At 36.7% G+C, this 26,447-nt stretch overlaps 3 protein-coding genes across 6 annotated transcripts; all 3 read right to left on the bottom strand.

Moving 5' to 3' along the window:
- Window positions 1-218: 218 nt before the first annotated feature.
- On the bottom strand, window positions 219-9,122 carry LOC114523407 (metabotropic glutamate receptor 3-like). Of its 2 annotated transcripts, none has more exons than XM_028544321.1 (4): window positions 9,050-9,122; window positions 2,446-4,015; window positions 563-1,477; window positions 219-448 (listed from the first exon to the last, which is right to left on the bottom strand). In XM_028544321.1, exons 2-4 carry the CDS (start codon window positions 4,004-4,006, stop codon window positions 234-236), a joined length of 2,691 nt encoding a protein of 896 aa, XP_028400122.1. In that variant the 5' UTR covers window positions 4,007-4,015; window positions 9,050-9,122; the 3' UTR covers window positions 219-233. The 2 variants fall into 2 exon arrangements, with proteins under 2 accessions (XP_028400122.1, XP_028400115.1); XM_028544314.1 differs by lacking the exon at window positions 9,050-9,122 and adding an exon at window positions 6,171-6,498.
- A 1,275-nt stretch (window positions 9,123-10,397) lies between these two features.
- Window positions 10,398-14,267, bottom strand: LOC114526855 (iroquois-class homeodomain protein irx-4-B-like). Of its 3 annotated transcripts, XM_028548400.1 has the most exons (3): window positions 12,976-14,267; window positions 11,066-12,208; window positions 10,398-10,996 (listed from the first exon to the last, which is right to left on the bottom strand). In XM_028548400.1, the coding sequence occupies exons 1-3, from the start codon at window positions 13,367-13,369 to the stop codon at window positions 10,521-10,523; spliced, it is 2,013 nt and encodes a 670-aa protein (XP_028404201.1). In that variant the 5' UTR covers window positions 13,370-14,267; the 3' UTR covers window positions 10,398-10,520. The 3 variants fall into 3 exon arrangements, with proteins under 3 accessions (XP_028404201.1, XP_028404186.1, XP_028404193.1); XM_028548385.1 differs by having other exon boundaries at window positions 10,398-12,208; XM_028548392.1 differs by having other exon boundaries at window positions 10,398-12,193.
- Window positions 14,268-16,358: 2,091 nt separating this feature from the next.
- On the bottom strand, window positions 16,359-25,156 carry LOC114528995. Its single transcript, XM_028550718.1, has 17 exons — window positions 25,081-25,156; window positions 24,893-24,996; window positions 24,407-24,491; window positions 24,204-24,309; window positions 23,977-24,117; window positions 23,628-23,683; window positions 23,349-23,479; window positions 23,018-23,043; window positions 22,700-22,864; window positions 22,460-22,520; window positions 22,235-22,356; window positions 18,289-18,376; window positions 17,935-17,968; window positions 17,694-17,773; window positions 17,440-17,530; window positions 17,072-17,172; window positions 16,359-16,624 (listed from the first exon to the last, which is right to left on the bottom strand). The coding sequence occupies exons 1-17, from the start codon at window positions 25,125-25,127 to the stop codon at window positions 16,539-16,541; spliced, it is 1,524 nt and encodes a 507-aa protein (XP_028406519.1). The 5' UTR covers window positions 25,128-25,156; the 3' UTR covers window positions 16,359-16,538.
- Between the last annotated feature and the right edge of the window lie 1,291 nt (window positions 25,157-26,447).

Raw genomic sequence — 26,447 nt, 5'->3', positions numbered from 1 at the left:
CAGAATTTCATCAAATTTCTATTTTGTTTCATCATGTCCACAAATTGGCATTACAGTTAATGATCGTCATCTTTGATGATTTGTCATCTATAGTTGATATTTGTGTATGGTATATTCATTTATTTTAATTCATGATGGATATGTGCAATTAGGTTTATAAACTTATAGTGGAATTAAATAGTTATTTACATTATATACAAAAGTATTTGATTGTAAATTACAAATGTTCTTTTTCATGTTTGTGTTTTTGTAATATCATGTTGTGATTGCAAATGCTCATTTTTAAGTACATGTTCAGGATTCTCACTGTCTGTGCTTGTACTGACGTTTTCATTTACAACATTTTTCACAAATGTACTTTCGGTATTAACATGTTCACATTTCTCGTCTTTTGGAGTTGGCTTGCTGAAGTCTGGTGAGGTAATTTTCCTAACCCGCATGGATTGACCTATTGCAAAGGAAAAGAAGAATGCCATATTGATGCAAAAAACGTGGAATCGACATATAGGACTCAATAATACAACCTTGAAACAAATAAGTATATTGTGTGATTTAGACCAACCTTTACTCTGTGTGTCTGTTGCGTAGTTATTCACTGTCATGCTAACAGATCTTTCCACATTTCTGAATGGTCTAAATACTAAAATATACACCTTTGGTCCAAATAGACACACAAGTATTGTAGTTGCATTCAGTGTCGTATTTAAGCCCATCGTAATTGGCTCATAATTTTGCGTTGTTCCTAAAAGCACGGGAAGAAACGCAATCGATATTATGCACGTACTGTACATGACCAAACCAATGTACTTGACTTCGTTGAACATGGATATTGTTTTTCGAATGTAGACTGAATATACAGTACACAGCAGGATTAATATCATGATATACGGCAAGGATGTCATTAATTCTAGTCTTCCAAAGTTACATTTCGCAAAAACATCATCTTTTGTAGGTAAAACTTTTATGACTTCTGGAGGTCGTATGATCAATCCAGCAGATGCCAGGCTCATTTCCACTGCAATTAACAGAAAAACGACAACCAACTGGGTCTGTGGTTTTGCAAAATGTACAGATTTGACACTTCGTGTAGTAAATATTCTTCTACCAATGCGATCAATCTTTACGAAAAGAGATGCATAGCAAATGGTAGCCGAAAGGCCAAAGCCAAATCGTTGTACTGCACAGGTAACAACAGTCAATTTACTCACAAAGACGATTGCCGTTATATAGTTCAGTAAAACTCCCAGAAGTAACAGGAATACCAAGTCTCTTTCACTTGCTTTAACCAGTGGGGTATTGATATGATACGCCAATAAAGCAATAACTATCAATGTACAAAAAGCACCTAGGCCGGCAAAGAATGTAATGGTAATGGACCATCTGTTTGAAATATAACGTAATGGCAAATCCTCACAGCCGTCGTAATTTGAAGTCGGTTTTTGAAAACTTTCACAATCCATACATTTTGTTTTATTTTCTAAAAATATACAACATTATGAACAATGAGCGAGGAAGGTGATATGATATATAACTCATTAAGCATTTAAGAAGAAATCAAAAACACGGAGAAACATTTTTAATTCCGGGGCCGTTGTTAAAAAATTAACAGTTTACAGGACGATTTAGCCCCGATTAAGTTCTGTCACTTCTGTGTTCTGCAGCTACATTTATGCTTGAGAGCAATAATCAACAAGGAACCATATTATATTAATTATATAATATAATAGAGACCCACCCTGGCGCAATCTCTTAGTTCCGTCAAGGAAAATGAAAGAAGATGAAGGCTGATATAACACTTGCTGTTGTTAGTTGTTACAATGTTAGCGTCGTTGTAATTTTGAAATTCAAAATATTTTATACTCTGTATAAGTATAAAGGGGCAAAGATAACATAAAGAATGTTTATGTAACTGAAATAAAGAGTCTTTTAGTGCAATATCATTAAGGTCTGTTTACACAGTGACAGTTTTTTGCTGCATGTGACTTTGGGTGCGAGTTTAGGAGCAAAGAGTTTTGAATGATCTATTGTACTATTGTACATCGGTTTCATTTTTTGTTTCCTTATTTGAATATCCGTAACTTAATAACTGGTTCACATCTCAGCCGCGTACCCAGGCGCTTTTTGGAAATCGAAAACAAAAGTTATAAAGGTTGCATTCATCTACTGTATAGAGATCGGTGGCCAAGGAAAGGAAAGGAAAGCATGAACGCGCGGGTGTGTTTGTGGAGGACGCGACGAAAGAATGAAGCTTTTTTCCTCAAAACTATCCCAAGCACCCCCGCGTGCTTTCCTTCGCCACCGATCACTATATATTAGCTGAATGAAACCTCTATAACTTTGTTTTTTAAAAAAGCGCCTGGGTACGAGGCTGTTCACATCAGTACAACATAAAAACATTTCAGAAATTTTCCGGGTAAACTAGCCCTTATAAACTGAGGAGCTTACCAACATACTGGCGTTCCTTGTCTGGGCAGTCAATGCATTCATAACAACATACTGTTCCTTTCTTGGCAACTTTCCTACTCCATGGTTTACAGGTTTCCTTGCACGTAGATGTTTTATTCCTTAATCGTGTGGGAAAGTTTGTCAGATTGAGCGCTTCTTGCCCTTCTTTATGTTTTTCCTGCCACTCACCAAGCTTCTTGTATTGATCACGTTTAGTATAATGAAAAAAAGTGTACTTCCCCTTGGAATCTCCATTTTCATCAAATGAAACAAAATGGCCGGATGATGCTCTTTGAAATGTTACATTAAGAATACGATTTCTTAGTTCAATACCGTTAACAGGTCTCATTAGGGGACAGAGTCCATTCATTTCTGGGCATTTCTCTGCATACATTTCATGAAGAGCGTAAGCAAATGCGTAAACGGCGTCTATAACATACGAAAGTTTATCATTAAATGTCGTGTTGCAGGATGCGTTACCACATTGTAGCCAGTATTGTTGAAACCAGGGATTTTCTCTTCTTGGACTATTTCCAGTCAAGTTCCAAAAATACCTCTTGAATTTGGGTAATTCTAATGATGGTAATGTCAGAGTTATTGCATCTGTGTTAACAAAATAATCCCCTAAGTTCTCTACTATATCCATACGCCTTCCCCACTCGTCACTTGCGATCCATACAACACCCACATAATTGTTCCTTTTCGCTGCTTGTAGCAACAATTTTAAATGATTGTCTTTTAAGAACAAAACTACAACCCGAGTTGATGAGAATTGAGAAAACATATTTATTATCTCATCATAACGTGCGCTTGTGTATTCATCAGTCACTTGTTTAGAAAGAACAACACAGACACTTGTCTCGACACTTGCAAGCTTCTTGAATTCTTCAATTCCATTTTCACCATAACTTCCAGCCGAGTTGACGGTGAATACTGAACTCCAATTAAATATTTTTACGACATGTAGCATGGCTTGGGCCTGAAGTGAATCTGGAGGAACAGTTCTTGCAAAAAAGCTGTATTTCTTTGTGTTACTTAACTCCGCACTTGTTGATGCATAGCTTACTTGCGGAACTTTAAACAGTCTCAACAGTTTGGCAACTTCGATTGATAATGAACTTCGGGAAGGGCCAACGACACCAACAACGTCCTTTGTTGTGTTTAATCCACATTTCTCGCCTTGCTTCGAACTCGAATCCAGAGAGTCTAAAATAAACTTTAGTGACTCATCCAAAGCTTTAGTTTTTAAACTACACGTGTCCCGAATTTCTGCCCCAAGCGTCACGTTCGGTAACAGGTTTGTGTTATTGTTGATTTCATGAATAGCATACAACATCGCTTCAACTCTTTGAATGCCGACTTGAACCTCGACGTCTCTATCGCATCCATTTGTTCCGTTGATCTTCCGTATCCTAAAGAGACCACCGAGTACAAGATCTCCATCAATAATCCCAGCAGTGTCGTCTTCTTTTCCAGTCCCTTTGCAGAATAGTCTGGTGTAGCTGAACACAAGGAATACGTAATACCACGTTATCCAACGTTGATAGGAACCACAAAACATTACCAATAACTGTAAACAGAATCGAATTCGCTATAATTCGTAATATGTTTCACATAAAATATTTCATATAAAATGTTATGATAGTATATTATCAATTTTATGTAGCTATACGGAGATAAAGCGACTGGACCGACATCTGGTGAACGTATACAATAGGCTAATCCTTGCCTCCTTTCCGTGATCATATCATGATATCACCGAAAAAGTATCCATATTTCCGCATTGTTCCGAGAATGGGAAGTGCCTCTGACTGCCTCGACATGCAGTTAACAGATCATGTACAATTTTAATGAACACACAATATAAAATGCCGTATACGTCGTCATTACTTTCGTTACATGCATGTACAACCTATAATACTCCCTATATGACCCTTAAAATTCATTCTCAACTCTCTTTTAAATTCAACCAGATAACAACTTCGTCAAGAGCGGAAGTACAATGCAGACCTTAACGTATATAGTATAGTATGTAGTACAGGTCTGCTGAAGCTTATATATAGTTTTAATTTGGTCGTTGCTTGTCGCTATTACGACAGGTGGCTGATGTAAAGAGTGTCATTACATCTTTGCGATCAGTATAAACGTGTTTGATTAGCAAAAACAAAAGACAAGATACTAGTAAACCTATATATAGACCTTTTCACATGAAGCAAAGAAGCACTTATCACTATAGCGACAGATAATGGAAACTGTAGTTAATTCCAAAATACGTGACACTGTTTGACCAATCCTGCATGCCAACCAGCTTTTATATAGAAATTGGCAGCACTATATATATATCCCATCCGGTGCTTTGTAATAAATGATAAGAACCTATAGTATAGTTCTATAGCTATAGTTATTTCACTGGTTGTGATCTAACCGTATTAAAAGAAGGCTTAAAACCAGTTCTCCACTATAGGCGAATTTATTCGCGCGATCAGATAAAAAGTAGGAAGCGATTCTACTTTTTCGACGGCGAACATCACTGGAATTCAGATATCGCTTCACGTCGCGCGAATATACTCGTCTAGTAGAATACGGGCTTAAGGATCGAGCCAGGCACATTTGTCTTTGATTGCATGGTATAAAATACAATCAGTCTATATTGGTTTCGCGGTTAAATATCCTCCATTTGGCCATAACTGCAATTTTCAATTTTCAGACTATATTCTCGATTCTTCGCAGAATCTTCGCAAATATAAAGAAAGCCACATTCGTGTGCAAGACATATTATCAAGACAATAAACCATGCATTTTATGATAATAATTACAATACCACGACATGCACGTTCATGCATTCGTTAATTCATGCAGGGCAAAGTGCATGATGTCAAGACTAAGTATATTTTTATCTCAAAATATGAGTTTCAAAATATGAATAAGAAGTACGTATATTAATACACAAACTTGACAATTTGTCAATTATATATAGATATATAATGACTAATGCATATAGTATATATAGATTCGAGTTTATCAACCCGTGAGTGAAATGTTTGAATCAATAAATCGCGAATAAACTGTATTAATAATTCGTATATAGACTGTATTATACGATTTCAGATAGGGCCGATATATGCATGCACAGCACTTGAATTCGGTTTGTATGATCTTATATGTAAAGTGTATATTAGTTATACTGAGACATATACACGAACTGTAGTAGTAATATAACACAAATCAATTCTCAATGGACATGCTGTGCTGCAACTTGTTATACAAATTGTTTTCGGTAGCTATATATAATATTGTGATATTGTGAACTGCATTAGCTATATCGTACATATTGAAATTGATATGGCTATAATAGCATCTTCAGTTGTGTGAAGATTAAAACAGGCCATTCATAGTAAATTAGTAAATATAATGTGTGATCGTAACTTCCTATTATGCCCTTGCCACGTTACTGAATACTAAAATTTATCAAGCTATAATGTCCACACGTATTATATTTAGCAGTCGGAACATCTGATAAGAGGAACTGAATCGACTGTGACGAATAACTTCTTAATTAATGTAGTTAAAATCAATCTACGATACTGAATTCAACAAGGGTAAACTTAGGGTAAACTACATGGAGATAAAAGTCTTGAAAGTCTAAGATACACTACACGACTCCGTATTTCAAGTATAAAACGACACCAACGGCAACACAGCATCGTGACATCATCCACACTTACTTCAATTTCCTTTTATCAGTTTGATGTACCTGTATTGGTTTCACCATAGACATAGTTGTACGCCTTGAAGTGCTCAGCTTTAGAATATACTTTATATGTACGAATATTCAGGCTTGCCGCATTGTTTGTTCTGTAACAATATACCCATGATCTTTAATAAATGAAGACTTTCTGAATATCAATGAGGTACTCAGAGTCAATGTGAAAGTTCACTGCATAAACGGAATGCGATATTTATGATTTGTTAATAATGATATGTATATACGTGGAATGTTGGTGGTGCTCAAGTAGAATTGTATTCGCCAGACACCACACATCCGCCGTTTATCAAGATATCCTATGACGTTTACATGAGTTACGATTCCTGCGGTATGTTTAAATATTGACACTTAATATCATATCCATGGATGCACGAAAAATTTGCAATTAATTTTCTAGGCCAGTCAATGCTGACGAGTGGTGATCTTAAGCAGATGGTCAGATAAATGCAACCTCGTACCCAGGGTCTAATAGGATCAAGTGACCTTGACTGTCCTAGAAACTATCAGTGATCAGTATTCCACAAAATTACAGTAACAGATTGTAGTATCTTCTTGTTATTTGGTATAAGTATGACTGCAAGTGTTTTATTTCTTTCTTGTCTTGCATGTGATAATTTTATAGAACGTTTATCAGATTTCCAGAGAAAACGAAAGAGTTTTTGAGGAAGTATAGCCATCCTTACTTTTACTCAAGAAACGATTTTTTGAAAATGTAACCAACATGGTATTTGATATATATTTTTGATATATCTTAATAAGGACCCTTTAAAAACCTCTAGAATTTACCTACATCAAGTGAAGTGCTAAAAATCATAATATATATATATATATATAAATTTTTAAAGTTTTTTGCCTCGGGATTTTTTACTTTCTCACGTTATTCCTATTTTTGGCAAAAAGCTACCTTGCACGAGAAGTATACTTGCATGTCGTTATACCACTATCCAAAGGCTGTCGTTGTCTGCCGTAAACTAATATTATTTGGAGACCCTTAGCTTGACGTTTACGCCGGACAACCCTATAACGGCAAACAGAAAAATTCATTTCGAATTTTCAAAACAAATGCTAGGTTTCTAAGGCCAAGAAAATTGGTGCATTATTTTGAAACATAGAGTAACTACTGAGACAAATTGTGGCCGAGAAAGTGCCAAAAATCTAATTTTAAATGTTATTCGAAATTAGCCGTTTGCTGTTCGTGGTTTGTTATATTGTTTGAGCTAAAGGTCTCTATTGTAAGTCCCAGCCCGGCGAACAAGCTTATTTTTTTCCATCCGTTTAAATTATGTAACGATCGAGTCGTTATGACCTTCACCGACCTCCAAAGGCGTGGCATGTAAAGTTGCCGACAAAATTAAAGATGTGTACATGTATAGCAAAATATGCAAAAAAAGTTAGTCCGGCGTGGACATTTTCTTGACCTGGTAGGCGTTGGAGGGGTGTAGGTTGTTGTTTTTGCCTAAAACAGTGCTGTGTTGAGTGTGGTCAAATAAAACCGCATTTTCTAACAGACAGTACTTCCCCTATACAGTTAGAGTATCATGCCGTACTTTCAGAGGGTCAGACGGCTTGCGGCGAGAGGGGCAAAGTTTATTTCCCTTTTCTCTGCCTGTTTTCATTTTTCCCTGTCATCCTCCCGCTCCTATCTTATTACAAAATATCATTTTCCACGAAAATAAAGCCGGATTCCCGGCGTCCATTGTAGACAAAGTACTTACTATAATAGTGCGCCCGCCGGGTGGGCCCACCGTGATGTTTCATTGTCAAGCAATCTTGGCGGCTCAGTAAAATGCCTCGTGTTTTATGACGAGAGGGACCATTGATTTAAGCCATTCTGACATGTCTGCATATTTCATATAAAAGGAAATCACCCCCCCCCCACACACAGGAGACAGTCGCACAGTAATATGTACGGCTTTCAACCACTTCTAATATCCAATTGGTTTTACAAGATTAAGTGCGATGGTCGCATAGACATGGACAGATATCACAACAGATTGCATAGACTGTCCTAATGGAATAACATAAACCGATGCTCTATATTTGGTATGCACGTTGCAATAGTTTTATTGAACAGCTGCCTAAAATGAAAGCGATGGCAAGATAATCTGCGCAATCACAATATAAACCACCCACTAGGCGTAAGTGTTGAAAACTTTAAAATTTTAATAAAGTCTTCAAATTTTAATGCAAACAATCTTCAGCTTTTGGCGATAAAGGTTCTGCACAGTCCACTCAATATATTTACAGAGCGTCTGAAGTATGTGCTAGCCATATAGGGTATAGAAAAGTTGAGCATGGCCATGGAGCAACTCAATTGTGGGGCAGGCCACTTCGATTCGGTACAGATACAGTATCACATCACTAGCAAGAAATACGAGAAATAAATCCTAGAGAAATGCATGCTCAAGCTTCTAATTTGTACTGCAATATCCCATATTATTCCTTCTTACGTCATATAAATCTTAATTGCTACACTAGTGTGAGTGCTTGGGCAATTTACTAGATTATGAGGGCCAGTTAGAGTTTTTGGACTTTCAAATTCGTCGAACCATGATTACAGCTAAAATTTCTTAAATTTTATTCAGTTCCATTTAATTCGGAATTGTACATCAGTACATGCCCAAAGGAAACTACAACATTTGGTATTCAGTCACAATATTTCAACTTAGTTTATTAGAATATAATGCAACAAATACAAAAATGCGGCGTAATGTCCGAACAGTGCATACAACTGTATATGCAGTTGCGCAAAATATAACGCAGTTCGTTAAACATGAACAGATGATTGCATGCGTGGTTAAGCCTTACTGAAAGATATTTTGAAGGGACGTGACATACCTGCAATCTTTTCACGTTTTTTTATCCGTGAGTTTCACTGTTGTTTCACTGTATGTCTGTATCTGTGTTGTGGCAGTTTGGATGCAATATTATTATACGAAGCCTGGAAATGCGTAGTTACCATGGAGAATATCGTCAATACGTTGTTTTTTTTTAATTATTGGCGAAGAAAATGATTATTTTAATTAGTTGACATTTTAGCTTTTCATTTTAATCACGGTTTTCATCGATTTTAATGACAAGGCCTTCGCGACATTTTTAATGAATTAAATAGAAGTATAGTTATAAAATGAAAACGTTCAAAATTTCCAAGCATTGAACAAAAAATATAACTAAGTAATGTAACTGCAGACAAAACAAAGAGCTCACAATGTGTTTTTTATGCTCACAATGATATTAATATTCATAGCTCGCAAAACAGACATTCTCGATATAGTTATAACTTATAGTATATCTCACGAGTCTGTGACTCTCAGTCTCTTTAACTATATAGTCGTCACCGGGTGGACTACATAACTATATTGTCATTGTAATCCACCTGCCCGAGAAAAATGATTAATATGATAAACCCTGATTTCCCATCAGATTAAAACGGACATTCACGCGCATTTTAAACATGCAGATTCTATAATTAAAGATGAATTAAAGGCACAGTCCAGCCCTCAGTAGACTACCCTAATAGCCGACAAATCTTTCTCTAATCAATTTACTGAAAGATGAAGTTAATGCATGAATCATACCCATATTTAACTTTTTGGTACACAGTCTACCCTAGCCTAGCACTAGCTATCATACCTCTTATGATACAGAAATCATCATATGCATGGATAAATCATCCTAAATCGACAAGCCGCGGTCATGTAAAATCTAATTGTATCACAATCAGTACACAGCCACAGGGAATGCAATTATGAAAATCTCATTTCCTCCCCTCCTAGCTCATGTCAGATGCTTGCCATATTGATGAATAAGATGACTGAGTTATCAGCTGTTGTAACAATAATTAGTCCCATTGTAAATCGCATTAATAGTCGCTCCTTTCAGACATGTAACCATGTATAAGCACAAATAACCCGCATTTTGCAGTTTTTACACCAATCGTGCACCAATCTACTGTTTTAACTTCGATTTAGTACATATATATATAATCTAATCTTAATTATTGATGTTTTTAAAAGTAGATAGAAAATTGTGCTGCAAAAGTACACGCGATACGTAAACGAAATACATATATTTTCTAACAATAATTCTTAAACATATAGAGTGTATATAACGCAATTTCTCTAACAAAAAATGTAATGTTCGATGCATCAATCAATTATATAACTATATAAACTTTAAACCGAGGTGTCAAAAATGTGTCCATGGCACAACAAATAACAAATTAATAAAACTAGGCGGCCGTTGTTCGAAGCCGAAGGCCTCCGTTAAGTTTACGAAGTTCGTTATCAGATTTGAGTTTAACAAAAACTCACGTCTCGCCAAATATACGGTACTCCGGACCCGTGTTACCTAGTATGGTACCTGAACTTGTCTCCACTATGTCTTCGTCAGTCTTTGTTTTCTTTTCTTCCAATCCGAAGTCATCAAAACCACTTTTACTACTTTTAGAATCTTCTGCAAAAACAATGTCCTTGTTTGATTTGTTCATTACGTCAGGTTTTTCATCGATATTTCCCGTCTCATCGACAGCACGCTTTCTTGGGCTTCTATTATGGAAAGACGTTTTTAACTTCACTTGTTGCGCCATGGTGTTTTCGTTTTCTCCATGGTAAAGTCCCAATGTGTCTTCTGAATGTGCCATTGTAATCTCAGTGGGGGTATTCGTGAGCATAGATGAGGTATGTGGTAGTTTAACATCGCTGTGTTTGGATGAGTTTGAATAGTTTTGTGATTCTTTAATCTCACCAAGGCATTGTTCTGTGGATTCAACGGCAATTGTTCCACCTGGAAGCGAGAGTATCATAAAACTGGGTTTCTTTTTGTGGTCCAATAAATTTGGTATGTTGATATTACCGATTATGTTGTTTTGATCGTTTTCTGTCTCTTCAATCCTCCTATTGTATTGTTTATTCGAATCTATAGTATCGTGTACTTCATCTGGACATGGCTGTTTTATTACATTGCGGTTTATATTGCTTTGAACGTCAAGACCTAGTGACTCGACATCTTCGGGTGTCATCTGGTTTCTTGGATGTAGTGTGGTAATTGACCTTTTGGCATTTGTTCCGTCTGAACGAGGTGGCGGAATCATTGTGGACATGTTTGTCGACACACCATTGAGGTGTTGGGCTGTAATAAGCGGGTTGTTCCGGAGATTTTGTACATCTTCAATTTCACTGTGGTATATATTACTTGACGATCTGCTGGTCGCCCTGTCAGTGCGTTCATTCTTAGAAATACTTTGGCGGTGTACGACTAGTATTTCTGTGTCGTTGCGGGTGTTGCTGATATTTTGTTTTGAATACAGACGTTTCACATCAGTGTGTCTACCTAAGTCCATATTGGCGGAATGAGTTTGTTGTTGGGGATAACCAGATGTATTTGAGGGGTTATTTGTTGCACACGAAAGCTTAATATCAAAAGTTGGTTTGTTTTGGTTTTCTAAATGTAGTAAATTTTGATGTAGATTATTCTGGTTTGGTTGGTCACTAGTTGTGTCGTAAGCGTGATTCGCTGTATACTCAATTGTGCGCTCGTAATATCTGCTCAATGCTTGGGTAGCATCCTCTTGATTTGATGAATTTTCATCACTTTGTGAATTTGTAGATATGTCTAAGGGATATGTCGCTTTCAAATCATTGCTTGTATTATCCTGGTGTCTCTGGTGTGTTGTTTCAATCTCACTATCTTCTCCAGGTGTTTCATCACAGACACTAAGTTGTTTTTCATCTTCAGTTTCTAATTCACTGTCCGTGGTCGTCGACTCCTTGCTTCCTCCATCTTGTTCCTTCTTACGTTTCTCTGTCGCGCGACGGTTTTGAAACCAAACTGAGATTTTGTCTTTACTTACTCCAGTTTTCGATTCTAATTGCATTCTTTCACCTGGCGATGGATATTTAGAACCATGAATGAAAGATTCTTCCAAGATAGCACGCTGTTCATCCGTGTATTGTGTCCTCGGCCTTCGACTGTGAGATTGGCCTGGATCAACGTAAGCTATGTTAGAAAACAATTTTAAATAAAAAATAATTACATATCAATTGTTTTAAGTAGTAGGACCCTTCCAGCCAAATAACTAAAGGTAGGTTGGGCAACCTATAAACATTCATATATTAGGAGTAAAAATTGTCTTTATAGGTCTATAACAAAATAGAAAAATAAGAAACTAGGATGGTGGAAGGTTAATCAAGATGGCGAACACTGATATCATGAATGCGAGGGCCGTATAAGGGAGTGCCGTTTCAGACTGCTTTATGTATCATTCTCGTACCCAGAGCTCCTCTCATGCACGGTTTTTGTGTAAGAAGATCGGTGACAGTTCGGTACAATTTGACGTCGATATATAGTTTCAAAAGATTGGCCGGGGCAGGCAGCCGGCTCTGCGGACATGAGTTAAGGGGCTGTTTACATGAGATTCAACGAAGCGTGAGATTTTTTGAGATATTGGAATGAGTACGTAGCATCATGACTGCGATGTGGTCATTCCAACAATGGCATGTGCTTGTTTTGTTTGTTTCATAAAGACTTCTTTCAATACCTCAAAATCATGCCAAGCTTCGTTGAATCTCAGGAATCCGGGCGCATGTAAACAGCCCCTTATTTGCAAAATAATAATGGTTTAAAAAAAGAGATTCTTTAGCATTTGTTAGGAAGGAGAGGGGTATAGTTTCTCGATGGAATAGCCATTTTCTGCTTACAAACATAAGCCCTAAGTGCCATTTTTTAACTACTTTCAAAAAGAGTTTTTGAAAATGAAAAAATACCTTGCTGATGGGGTGTCATTGGCCAAGGAAAGTTAACAGCTTGGTACTCCAATCCTGGAAAACTTTGTCCTTGTAAAAATGGGTTTGCAACTCCATCAGGCACGTACGGTGTCGAGTTGGGAAACCAATATTGTGTGTTAGGCGGCCAAGGATAACCAATTGGTATTGTATTGTATGGCGGGAATGCTACACTAGACATATTAGGATATGGCCATTGCCACTGACTTGCTTGCCCTGATCGGTCTTGCAAATCTCTGGAATTTTGACCGGTGTTGTTGTCGTGGTTTAGCAATTGGCGCCGATAATCCATCAGTTTTCCGTCGTACGTTTTACTTCGCAATTCAACTAATATCTTTGCAGCTTCTTTTCTATGGAAACGTTTCACTTCACTCATTCGGCCAATTTAGAAAACTAAACAAAGTCAAAGACATAAATTAACAAACATACTGACAAACAATTTAAATTTGTTTGATGTTTTTAAAATCCGAAAGCGCTGTATGGTGCCAAATGTAGACGATGTAATGTTGTTGTCGTTTTGTGTGTGTAAGGTATCTTGCGACATGTACAGTGTGTGTCTTTGAATGGGTTTCCTTAAAACTGCAACATTTTGGTGCCAACAGTCTGACTTTTTGTTTTTTCTTATTTCGTTCGCATTTTGATAAAAGAAATAGTATAATTGACAATTATATATCAATCATTAGAGTCGTTCAGTCTAATTGTATGCTACTGGTATATTTTGCAGGCGTTTCACAGATAGGTATTAGGTAGCATTGCGTATATTCTGTGACTTCTTTTCATTGTACTACTAGTCAGCACTTACTTCACTTACTCAGGTTCGGACAACCTGGACAAGGTCACAGCTCTTAAAACTAGTATTCCTATCTCGTCATCGCCGCAATGCCCATTCAGTTGTTGGTGGTAACTAATGGAAAGTGCTTCGTCTGTCTTGGAAACAATTCCAGCTTTTCATAGGCGACGAGATGAATTTACGGCATACATTGAAAATCAAGCCTTAAGATCAAAGCTTACCGCTATGTCTATGAACTATATTAAAAGGCTACAAGCAGCACTTGTGCAAACAGCTGAAAACCGTCTAAAACATCGTAATCATTCAGTTTTCATATTATTTCACTATCAGTAGATATCCCACTAGCTTTGCCTAAAATATATAACTACAAATATAAATAGGATATTTTCGGTGCTGTAAAAACTTAACTACTTTAAACGATATATTTCAGTTTGGTCCAGAAGCAGCGATGCCAGCTAGAGCATTGACAGTCTATACTAACTCGACGCAGTTATAAATTGACATTACAGTACACATATCTGACATCTCAACACCAAATTCAGCGTTTCCATTACGCCAAATTTATATAATATATTGATAAATGACGAAGAGCGATGCCAAAATTTATGCAAAGTGAGAAAGTGTATAACGTACTATAAAAATATAAAAACTGTTAAAATTTTTATTCTTACCTGTAATAAATTTTCATGCAGTCATGGAATTGGCAGGTTTGAGAAACTGAAACAAGAAATATTTACAAGATATCTTACAGTTCATTTACCTGCCAACGGCGCCTGATTTATAAACGAATGATGGCGTCGCCACATCAGAAGCCTAATTAAATTCAAAATTTCATATAATTGACCAATCATCGCGAACGATTTAAACTTTTCGCGGGACCGTGCAGCTTGCAGCCTTGCACTGCGTCAAGAAACCTGGAAATAACTTAATGAATTTTTTTTTCCGCTTTGTTTTCATATTTATTACTTGACTACAGCTTGCATTTTTCTGTCAACTGAATTATGGTCAAATCAAGCACTCGCTAGGTTTTAAATTATTGAGGTTCGCAGTTCACCATTCTGTTGCCGTCTGAACAGAGGCAAAATGACCAAGGTCACTGACTACACTGAGCTATATAACAATTATTATATATAATTAGATTGAATGAATTTTGGTCATGTTTGCACACTATTATGTAACTGTGAATTTGACAACCAAAAATGGATAACAACAAATGGATTTAATTAAGGTTTTTAAAGTTCAATACATAACGTGAAAATGGAAACAAGCACTTGTACCTTGTCTCTTTGAAAAAAATTGTTAAGGCAATTTTTTGGCCTGCATTGATTACTGCAGCAAATCTCAATTCTCAACTGACAAGTAGCACAGCATAACGGCATTCACAAAAGACACTTTTTAATCCTGCCATGCTATGTATTTAATCCTGCTATGAGTTTGACTGTACATTTCAGTATTTTACCTCATATAATCTGACCATCTATGCTTTGGAATTTAGATGTCTCATGTCTCAGAGCTGTGGGGGCAAGCAATTGAGCTAGATACCCAATACAGTTCAATTTTTGTAATTTAAAATGCTTTAAGTGAGAAAAATCAAATTTACATCCTCCCAAGTCAGAGTTACTTTTCAGCATTGTGAACTTGACATAATAACATTGTCCTCTTTTGTTGTAAAAGAGCATAGTACCAAAACTGACTCATAAACAACAAAAATATAGGATAGTACTGGGTTAGTCAACAAAAAAGCACAAGAGAAAAAATAAGAAACTTCCTCCTAATCAGTAAAATGGACATTGGCCACCCATGTTGATGTGGACTAATTAACTTTTGTTTCTCTGTAATTCTGTACACCACCAATGATCCTTTCTCAGGAATATCCTTTATTTTGCAGGAATATAGTTATAGTCGATTAAACATTTGTTTCCCTCGTTGTTTCTAAAATCAATGACGAGACTGTCACTGAGAGACTGAATAATAATTATGATTTATATGAAGTTCCATAATCCATGAGTTTTAACCTTTCAAATGCCGTTTCCAGAGTAAGCCCGTTCGCGGGTTGGTATTAGTTGATATATATCACCCAAAATATCACCGAGTGCCATCAACATTCAACGAAGACGAGCGTTTGTGCAAAACTTTAGCAAATGTGTCGTAGGAAAAAAGGCGAAGAATCTGTAGAAAAGTGTTGTCATGAAGGGTTACTTTCGATATTCACGTCGGCAATTGCCGAATGCTGATGTGGACTTTAAGGGCTGTATACCTAACTACCCATATCTTGTGTTTTTCAGTCATTGTGTGCTGAAAGAGAGAAAAAGGAAGCGCATTTTTCCGCCGACCATGCAATCACGCGGCCGGATTCGGTTTTCACTTCTCGTTGTCGGGATTTAGGATTACTAATGTCATCATAGGCTCTGAAACATTGAAACAAACTTAGGCATAACTCCATAAACTCCATAAAAGAATAATCACGAGTGCTCGAACAACCTATCAGTAATATAAGATATTATCAGTATATTTCAAAGAGAACTAATAAAAGAATGAGACATGCATAAGTTAGCATGCCACGTTTTAGCTAACTACAAGTACAAAACTCAACAAGGACGGGCCACAGTGAACCAAAAACTGATGTTATAAAAATATTTCCAACGTGCATCTGCACCTACTATAGAGCGAAGATAGAACGACATAAGTATTATTATTATATCAAATGTATCCTGGGAACAATTACATGCATGCTTTCGTATACCAATTACATAGATTAAAAGTTTTCTGAAACTCTAAAAGAGATTTCTTGAAACGCACCACCAGGTTGTGAGAGAACAATGCTTCCTTGTCTATGCCATTCTAAATGGTAAATACAGCTTGTTCAATGATCTCATTTAGCAAGACGTACATTTTATCACAATGTAATGCAAATATCAAGCCGCATAAGTAACTATAAGAGATGACAAGAAAAAACAACAATTATATGAAACCAAAATGAAGAACATGTCATACGTGCAAAAAAATACTCTTACTGCGCGAAAAATAAACTTAGAGTTTTTGTAAGAACCTATACGAACTACTAAGTTTTATTTGTGTATTATCGTATCGTGATTGACTCGGGCAGGAAATGTTTGATTTTATAACAGAGTAATCTCTAATAACGAAATGGAATATGAATAACTATATCCCAGAATTTTGACCCATATTCGCATGTGATAAAATTTTGTACTTCACTGGTACAAGGGCTAAAAAACTTCTCATCCCAGTTATTTCAAGACCATAATTTATGTGTAACTGTTGTCTTACCTAAAAATTGAAAAAATACTTTGGCGACTGTTGTTCTTTGTGATCCAGTAAGAGAAAAAAATTGTGACAAACTCTGCACATCATCACCCATATCCACCAATCTTTAATGCGAGTCGTATAATCAGTAAATTTGTCAATGATATGTTCTTATCACGTTAACAATTGCGTTTACAGTGCATTTGGAAAATTCAACAATCAGAAAACTTCACTACAACATCATCATTGTTGTACGTACTCATCCTCTGCAATACTTTCAAAAATGTTGTAGGGAATTAAGGCTAATAGGGCCCTCTTCCTTCCTTTAAAAGGGAGATCTCGAAACAGAGCTATAGACATAATAATTTACTTGAGTTACTTATTTATTTTACCTTCGTATTAGATTTTCAAACGTGTCCTCGCCGGGTCCATCTAAAATGTCTACAATGTCTTCCATCCCTTCGGATATATCCGGCAGATTTTCTTTTAAAGAATAAGACATAATACTTGCAAATGAAATTTTTAGGAAGAACTAGATATTTACTGCACCATAACAAGATTAAGAGAGATTTCACAGAAGGGTTAAGTCTTTAATATCAAGGACTTTCTCAGTAACGCTCTATTTGACCTCAAGACTATTCCAAACCTGTTTCGACTTCTTGAATCGTGTCCATGGAAGACGGCTTGTCAGGTGTAATTCCAGGAATGTGGTCTAACGAATCAGGTCTGTAAGAATGTCAGCACATACTATCATCAAAACGTACGCGGGCTAAATTGAACTGCCTTTTACAGATTTTTCTGTCCTTCAAGATAATTTTGGGAGAAAAGATCTTGCTCCTGCATGGGTACGCCATTTGTTTCATAATAAGGTGGAATTTACTATTTACCTTGAAACATCAATAGATTTTTCATGACCAATTACTAGTATGGAACAAAATATAAAAGTGATATAAGAATGATATCTTGACGAGATATGATCTTATTGATCTACTCTCTTATAGTTGTGCTCAGGGCAAAATTTTGATTTAGAGCCCTGATTTAGAACCCTACACCATAGTTCTACTGAGTAAGTGATTTTGTAAGAGGATTATATATATTTATGTATAATTATGTATACTTTTAACAATATAGTTTCAATCTAGCCAGTATAGTATTTTGGGAACCAGGCCTGGATAGATCGCTTCGTTTTGTCTTACCGGAATTTTAAGCGGAGACATTGACCTTAGGATAAGAATACTCACACGAATGACTTGGTGTATCAGCAATTGAAGGTATTTCACTTATAGTTTTGGAATAATCCATTTCACTTCCCGTTTGATCACGACCAGCCTATAGGTTAAGAGAATGTTAGTATATGTTGAAGGGTAAAAATTTATTGTAGTGAGCAGTGGCGTAGCTAGGATTTAGAACATGTCCCGCCGGATGACACAAATAAGGGGGGTCCGGGGGGATTCTCCCCCGGAAAATTTTTGAATCTAGACCCTCGGAAATGGCATTTTCGGCGATTTTGAGATTGTTAAGAGGCTAATATGAAGTGCTATAAAACACCCCTGAAATATAAAATTTGCGCGTAGATGTCTCAAATTTTTCCTTCTCGGTTGAACTTTGCACTAGTATTTTCTAACAATTTAGGCTCAGAGTTCTCTGTAGTTCTAAAGTATGCGTTGGGCAGGAAAAAACCGAAAAATTGCCTATGCAGAACATGAAAACACTCATCATAGCCCAAATATATACTAAGAATAAAAAAGGAAACACTTTCAACATGCTGCATTTATTTCTAAGATGTAAAAGTTACCGTCCGAAGACGTCAATTATTATATTTTTGAATTGCCCAAAAACTCAAACTCAACCGCAGGTGCTGAGGTGCACGTGGGTATCTCCCCAAATAGAACATTAAAAAAGTGTGGATGTATGCCTTAACAAAATGAGGTCACCACTAAAGTGGGTATCTCCCCAACATTAAAAAAGTGTGGATGTATACTTTAACAAAATGAGGTCACCACTAAAGTGGGTATCTCCCCAAATAGAACATTAAAAAAGTGTGGATGTATGCCTTAACAAAATGAGGTCACCACTAAAGTGGGTATCTCCCCAACATTAAAAAAGTGTGGATGTATACTTTAACAAAATGAGGTCACCACTAAAGTGGGTATCTCCTCAACATTAAAAAAGTGTGGATGTATGCCTTAACAAAAAGGGGTCACCACTACTGTGGATATCTCCCCACAGTTCTATTATTAGAAAAATATTAGTTAGATAGCCCTAAAAGGAAAATCATTTAAAAAAATAATGAAGTATCATTTAAAAAGAAATGGAAGCCTCCTGGGTTTTTCAACAAATTTCTTGATAATGTGCTCATGCAAGGTATTGTCATCTTCTAAAAGCTGTATGATATCTTTGTGAATAGAAATCCTACAAAGAGAACTGAGTCGGGCCTGGCCCATCCTGTTTCTTAAATATCCCTTAACCCTTTTTAAACAGGAAAATGATCTTTCAACTGATGCACTTGACACAGCTAAGACCCCATTCATTTTGAATAACTTGACAGCTTCTGGTAAACTAGACTGAAGATTAAATTGAAATATATATTTAAGAACTTCATTACTAGACTCCTTATGGAAGTCCTTATCATTGTAAATAAAACTAAGTTGACTCTGAAGCATTGAGAGATCAAAAAGGCTTCCATACATTTCCTTGAGAAGGGTTATTTTCTCAGGAGGAGGAACTCCATTCCAAGTTGAAAAAACCTTTGGATTTACCAGATCTAAAAACTCAAATTGTTTCATATCTTGGAATCTCTCACTTAACATTCCTACAATGGAATCAATTATCTCAAAATAAAGGGCTTTGTAATTATGTTTTTTGTCTGCTTTACTTGCAGGTTGACCTACTTTATCTACCGCTTCTTGATAAAATTTACCAAACTCTTCATCGGTACGAAGAGAAGAAACAAAATTTTTAAAACTTTCAATCTTGCTTATGCCATAGCTAAAGTCTGTACCTGTACTCTGAAGCACTGAATACAAAATAGAAGACTGCTCTAAAATTTTGTAAAAAACACATACTAAAAAACAAAAGAGAAAACTGTTAAGATAGTGCAGTAAGCCACTAACCTTACTCAATGATTCATCATCCCAACCATTAGGTTGATCTGTTATTCCTTCAAAAAGTTCTAAAAGTTTCTCATAATTATTATACAAAACCTTAACAACACGGGCTCGATAATACCATCTGGTATCACCAGGGCTAGGGAACTCAAGATTATGGGAGGTCAGAAATGCCTTTCTTCTAGGGGCATTACTTGTGAAAGTACAAAAACCACCTATATTGATAAAAAAAATTTTGACAGGGGCAATAGATGAGGCAGACTGACACAAAACAAGATTTAACCTGTGAGCTGCACAATGGACAAAATGGGCAAAAGGATACTCTTGACGAACCAAAGTTTGAACACCATTAATGTGGCCAGACATGACAGAAGCACCATCATAAGTTTGCATTATAAGCTTCTCCTTCATAGTAGAAAACTGACCAAGTTTATCTTTCACAACTTCTGATATTGCAGGAGCAGTCCTATTCATACTCACATCCACAAATCCTAATTGTCTTTCAACAATTTCACTACCCTTATCTAAACGTCCAATTATACTTACCTGCTCTTTGGTAGAAACATCAGAGGTCTCATCAACCTGCACACTGATAAAAGTACAATCATCTATCTCCTTCATAATTACATCATCAATAACAGAATCAATACAATTAATTAAATCATTTTGAATTTCAGGAGACACCGAGACACCCCAGTAAAACGCCCACCCCTTCCAGATTCAGCCAACCTACCATGCAGTCTTCGTTCAAATACAGAATCAAACTTGGCAAAGGACTCAAGCAACTCTCTATAATTTCCTTTATTCAAACTATCTTCTTTCTCATCGTGACCCTGAATGCCAACTCCTGTTTTGATAAATATAGTACTGCTTCGGTCTCAGTCTTAAGGATCTCCCGATTTTGTCTTACCTCTTCATTGTGCCTTTGAATTTCATCCCTTCTTGCTTGCGAAAGAAGAGAATCCACTCCCACATTCACCCCAAACATTTTCCACATCTTGTAGGCAGCCAAGTGTGACTTGGACTTTTCATGCTTTTTCCCATCTGACATCAAGCTTCTCATGTCCGTATAGCCAGTCTTCGTCCATGTGGGTGACGTTCCCGGACAGAACAAAAGACATGGCCAACAGAACAATTTTGCTAAAACAGAGCTGCCACAAAGCCAATCCTTTTTAGAGTACCACTCCTTCATGAATGACCTCCCCTTATTCTTAATATTTAAATTTGGAGTTGGTCGTTCCTTGACAATAACATTTTGTTCAACAGTTGGTCGAACAGAAAAAGATCTCATCAACAAAGCATTTACAATATCAGATACACATGATTGAACAGAAACAGGATTGGTCACGCTTGTTGATGCCATTGTATTTGTATGCAAATCTCAAGGAGAAAGGACAATAACAAATATGAATATATGAATATATTAACCTACCGTCACGGTTGTGTGTGTACTCACGCAGAAAACTTCGTAAGAAAGGCTGAATATTAACAACCTCCGCCTTTATAAAATAGCGGGACTTCGGCATTGAAATCGGCCGTTCTGAGCAAGCGCTGCGTTAGTTATCCAACCAGAAACGAGAATTTCTTTAATAAATAGTATTGCAAATTCCGCCATTTCAAAATCGGCGGAACACGGGACAGAATCGCGCGAGTAAAGAACGAAACTGCGTGGAAATTAGCTAATCGTCAATTTCCGTTGTTTCGTAAGACAAGTAGACTGCTGCAAAATTGCGTAAAATGCATAAAATAAGTAATGAAAGCACTGAAAATTTTTTCGAAATAAGTAATGATCTAATTGCGATTTTAGTTAATTAGTTAGTCTAATTTTTAGGACATTTTTTGTCCCGCCGGGCGGGATAGCGGGACCGCTAGCTACGCCACTGGTAGTGAGCCAGACCAAGGCGTAAGCCGAAGTGATGATGAGTCGAACAATTTGTACTCAAACTTCGAGCGATATTTCTTCCAGTCAGTGAAAGGTTAGGCATTATTAATCACCCCCCCCCCCCTTCCCCCTCCACCAAATACTTTGGACCCGTCCATCCAGGGGGTAGTATGATCCCGAATAGTCGAAAAGTCAAACCTCAGTTCGCAGAACGTCAACGCGGTGTTCGAATTCAAATATGGACGGTATGTCACTGTCAGCCAATGAACTTGTGGTAGCATTTTCTCGCCAATATCGAAAGAAGGGTGGATTTCGAAGCTCTAAGAGAAAATTAATAGAGAACATTTTTTATGGTGCTGCTATGAACGCGTGAGTCAATTAGGAGTTCTTGCATAGGTAGTGATCTCGTAAATTTTGTCCTACCTTGTCTGCATGGATTGTTAAAAAGTTCTTGGACTGATATTCGCAATGGTAGATCAATGACCTAGATAATTATAATTATGTTACAAAACTGACCTTATTAACGAGTGACTGTAGATTAAATTGAATAAAGTGTCTTTGTTAGAATTTATATACATCAAGTGTATTGTATTCATGTTTTGACTACAAAAAGCACTTGGGTCATTCGTGCTCTCAATATTTAAGACATTCATGTACATTCACCTGATCTCTTAGAGTGTCCCTAACATTCATTTTATTCCTTTTCAATTTTGCATCGCTGAGTGTTGGGATTTTATCAAGCGGCTGTCCTCTTTTTCTTCGTTGTCGGTCCAAGATGGGGGCGCCTAGCTGGGTGATTGGTGTGACCAGATCTTCAGGGAAAGGTCTCTTTAAAATAGTATAAATCAATTGTATATGCATGACTTTTTCACGCATGCCTGTCAATAGCTGCTGATATGTCTCGTGCCTATGATGGATAAGTCGATCTCGTGCCTATGAGATAGATATTTAATAAAGTCTAATCTTAATTTTAACACATACTTCCTCTCCTGTTTCGCTTTCCCTATCTGTCAAGAAAAATTTAGTGAAAAATCAGCAATATAGGACTGGTATAGCTCACGTGAGTCATGCATGGCTGTGCAAGCCAGCATTCAACAGCCAATAGGCAACATTTCAATATTTATTGCTATAAGTTAAATATCTGGGATATTATCGGTTAAAAATTTGCTCAATTCGACGTGAACTATAGCGTAATCCAAGTGCGCGTCAAGACCTAAGAATTGTCAGTGTTTATTAACAGAGTGGCTCCGGCAGGCATTGGATACCTAAGGAAAAAGATAAAATGCTGTTCGAGAATTATAGTTAAACTCACCAGCAGATGTAAGAAGTCCGGTGGATTCATCGACAATCTGAACAACATGTTGAGAAGGTGATGTTAGGCCAACCTCTGCGGCTAGAGATGTCGGGCCAACTTCACCATCAGGCAGGCGGAAATCCGCGTCTCTAGATAAAGGAACAATATATCTCAATATTTAAATATGGTGCGTGCCACTTTGGCACTTTGAGTTTTTATTATACTGTTTACAATACTATCCTTCTGAGATGCAAAAGGAACGTTAGAACAGACCAATATAAAAATATAAAACATTACTGGTCTTCTTGGTCTTCACCGTCTGGAGGATAGGCTATTAAATCGTCATCGGGAACCTAAATGATAATACTTACTCTCAAGCATTTCAACCTCAGATAATTGAATCCCCCCATAAAATGTACTTTATAATGATTGTCATCCTCCCCCTCCCCGCCTTTCCCAAAGCTGGTTTCCAAATCCAAACACGTTTGCGAACAAAATGTCTATTTGGGACAAAACATTGAAAAGGGAATAAGTTGGCAACCGTCCCAACACGTTTGAAAATAATTGTAGTTACAGCCCGGCCTACACTTTAATAAAAGTATTGGGAGATCAGTAAGCGTTGGAAACTACGGTATTCGTATTTTACCACAACTTGACTTAGGTGATCATCAGTCTCAATCATGGTTATTTTATCTCTCTCGGCTTGATGTGGTCCTGGCGGCACTTGCACCGGTGAGATAACGGGGGAAGACGGATGCTCAATATAAATAAACTCCTCTAGATCATCCTTAAAGAAAATATGAAAATACTGCATTTGAAGATGGTTCTACAAGTGTTTTAAACGTCTTATGAGTTTTCCCAATATAAACATACCGAAGGGAAAATCTCCGATGGAGATTTTAAGAATATATCTTCAAGAAAATCAAACGGATCAAACATTTGCGCACCCACTGGATCTGGTAATGTGCAAGCTTCTAGGCTGAAATGTTTCAAAAGATATTAGCTTACGAAGCAAAAGAAATTACTGCTTTTGTTGACTATAGGAAAAGATTTATATTAAAGTATTTTAATTCTACCTCAACGCAGGCGTACGGAGGTCAATCAGCCTCAGATCTACATCGAATGTCGCTCTTAAGTCTCTCCACGCATGTTTCATGTCATCTTTAAAATCGTGAAGTATGTAATTAATTGTTACACATTAATAGAATAATCTGCATCAGCAACAACAAACAGTTCGTATACAATTAAATACATGAAGACAATGAACCGCGTAAACATGCCGAATGTATACAAACAAGTTGACTGAAAAGTTATAAACCAGAAAAAGGTCATAGGAAACCTGTTTCGGACAGCCATTGCTATCCCCAAGACACTAACTGATGAAATCATCACCCATATACAACAGCGCCATATTGGATGAATGATTTTTTCGGGGACTGATCATGATTCTGATTTACCTATCTGATTTATCCTGATCACATTATCGACAATTGATTCACTAGAAGAGATGTCTCCCCTGACTGGCTGACTCCGTATAAGCTTACACTTCTATAGAGACTTACCACAGAAGTATGTCACTTGTTCCTTATAAACTCTCAAAATTCCAATCATCAAGTTTGATTGAAGACGTAGCGAGAATCGAACTTTTGTTTGCATGACATCCATGCTAAGTGAGAAATTTTATTATTAATTGAAGAAACTCTACTACTAGATTGTGACAGATAACATCTATTAGGATTATGACTCCTACCAGGCTTTACTTATATCAACTGCTATGATATCTCTTCGACTCAGCATCTTTTTTACGTTCCTGCCATAAGATGCCGCCAGCCTAAGGCATCAAGGTAAATTTTAAATGTAGTCCATAACGCTAGTAAAGTCAAAATATTACAGTGAAGTCCAAGTTAAATGAAAAACATCCGTTACAGTGAAGTCGAAGTCTTCATTTGCAAGTTTCACAACCCAGGTTTAAAGAAACTGGGATACTGACTGATAAGGTCCCTCGTCTAGTTTGTACTTATTTGATCTGGGAAAGGATCGCGGCGTTTTGTGCAAGAAATCCGAAAAACTGGCTTTACAAACAGTTCAGGACAAAGGCCTTTGCTCGGAACGTCTGCTCAATCATTTTCGATTAATTGAAGCTTTATATTATTGTCATTTATATAGCATTTCAGAATTGTTTATACTTTCAATCTCCAGCAATTGCCGAGCATGCGCACTAAAAAAGCGGTACACTAGCACTAGCTCTGGTTCTAGCTCTGTAGATGAATTATACATAATATAAATGAAATTTCATTATGAAATAGATGAAATTTGCAATTTGTCAACATAGCATAATAATATATGATTACATTACACTAAAATGTGGTTATATAATCATGCATTGCATTACTCATTTGTCATCATTAAGTGACTTGAGTTCTGAACAGTTAAGTTACATTCAATAGTTATATCTGTTCGTGTGTACAGCAATGTTTACAAGCCGGTCATGCCAGGAATTGTTTGTCGTACGGTACATACCAGAAAACCAAAACACACTGGACAAGAAACTTGTACGCCGAAGAAAAACGTACGTGGCTCTACTCAATTTTTTACTTTTAGCTAATTTATTTAGCTATAGGGTTACTATACTTGCCAGATAGCTCCAAACTTGCCGTCGTTTTTCTGAAGAATGCCAGTACAAAAAAACATGCTTTAAGCGAGTAGCCAGCAGTAGCTCTTGTGTTGTTAAAATAAAATTCAAACGAATATCAGTGATCCGGCAATGTTCAAGCTGAAAAATACAAAACATGTTGGATTTTATATGAATAATAAACGTGCCTACATGAAGATCTAAACAAAACAACAGAAACAAACACAAAATTCGAAGAGAACTCACCCTTTTCGATGCATCAAATAAAATAGAACGTATTTTTACACTGGAATGTTTTTTTAACCAATGATAGCACAGAAACGTCAAAATGGCGCGAAAATCATCGTTACGCTTTTTTGGAACAGGCAGTGGGGACCTGGTGGGGACAGGTGACTTCTTAAGGCGAGGGGGAAAACCATAAGACAGTATGTAACGATATCATGTCAACTAGAGTCAAATTCGTGAAAAATACAATTATATTGTTA

This window comes from Dendronephthya gigantea, unplaced genomic scaffold (genome assembly GCF_004324835.1).
Source record: "Dendronephthya gigantea isolate DGI-Jeju-01 unplaced genomic scaffold, DenGig_1.0 000001F, whole genome shotgun sequence".
Classification (NCBI taxonomy): Eukaryota; Metazoa; Cnidaria; class Anthozoa; order Malacalcyonacea; family Nephtheidae; genus Dendronephthya; species Dendronephthya gigantea.
Note: the sequence above shows the minus strand (reverse complement) of the source record. Positions and strands in the feature narration are given on the sequence as shown.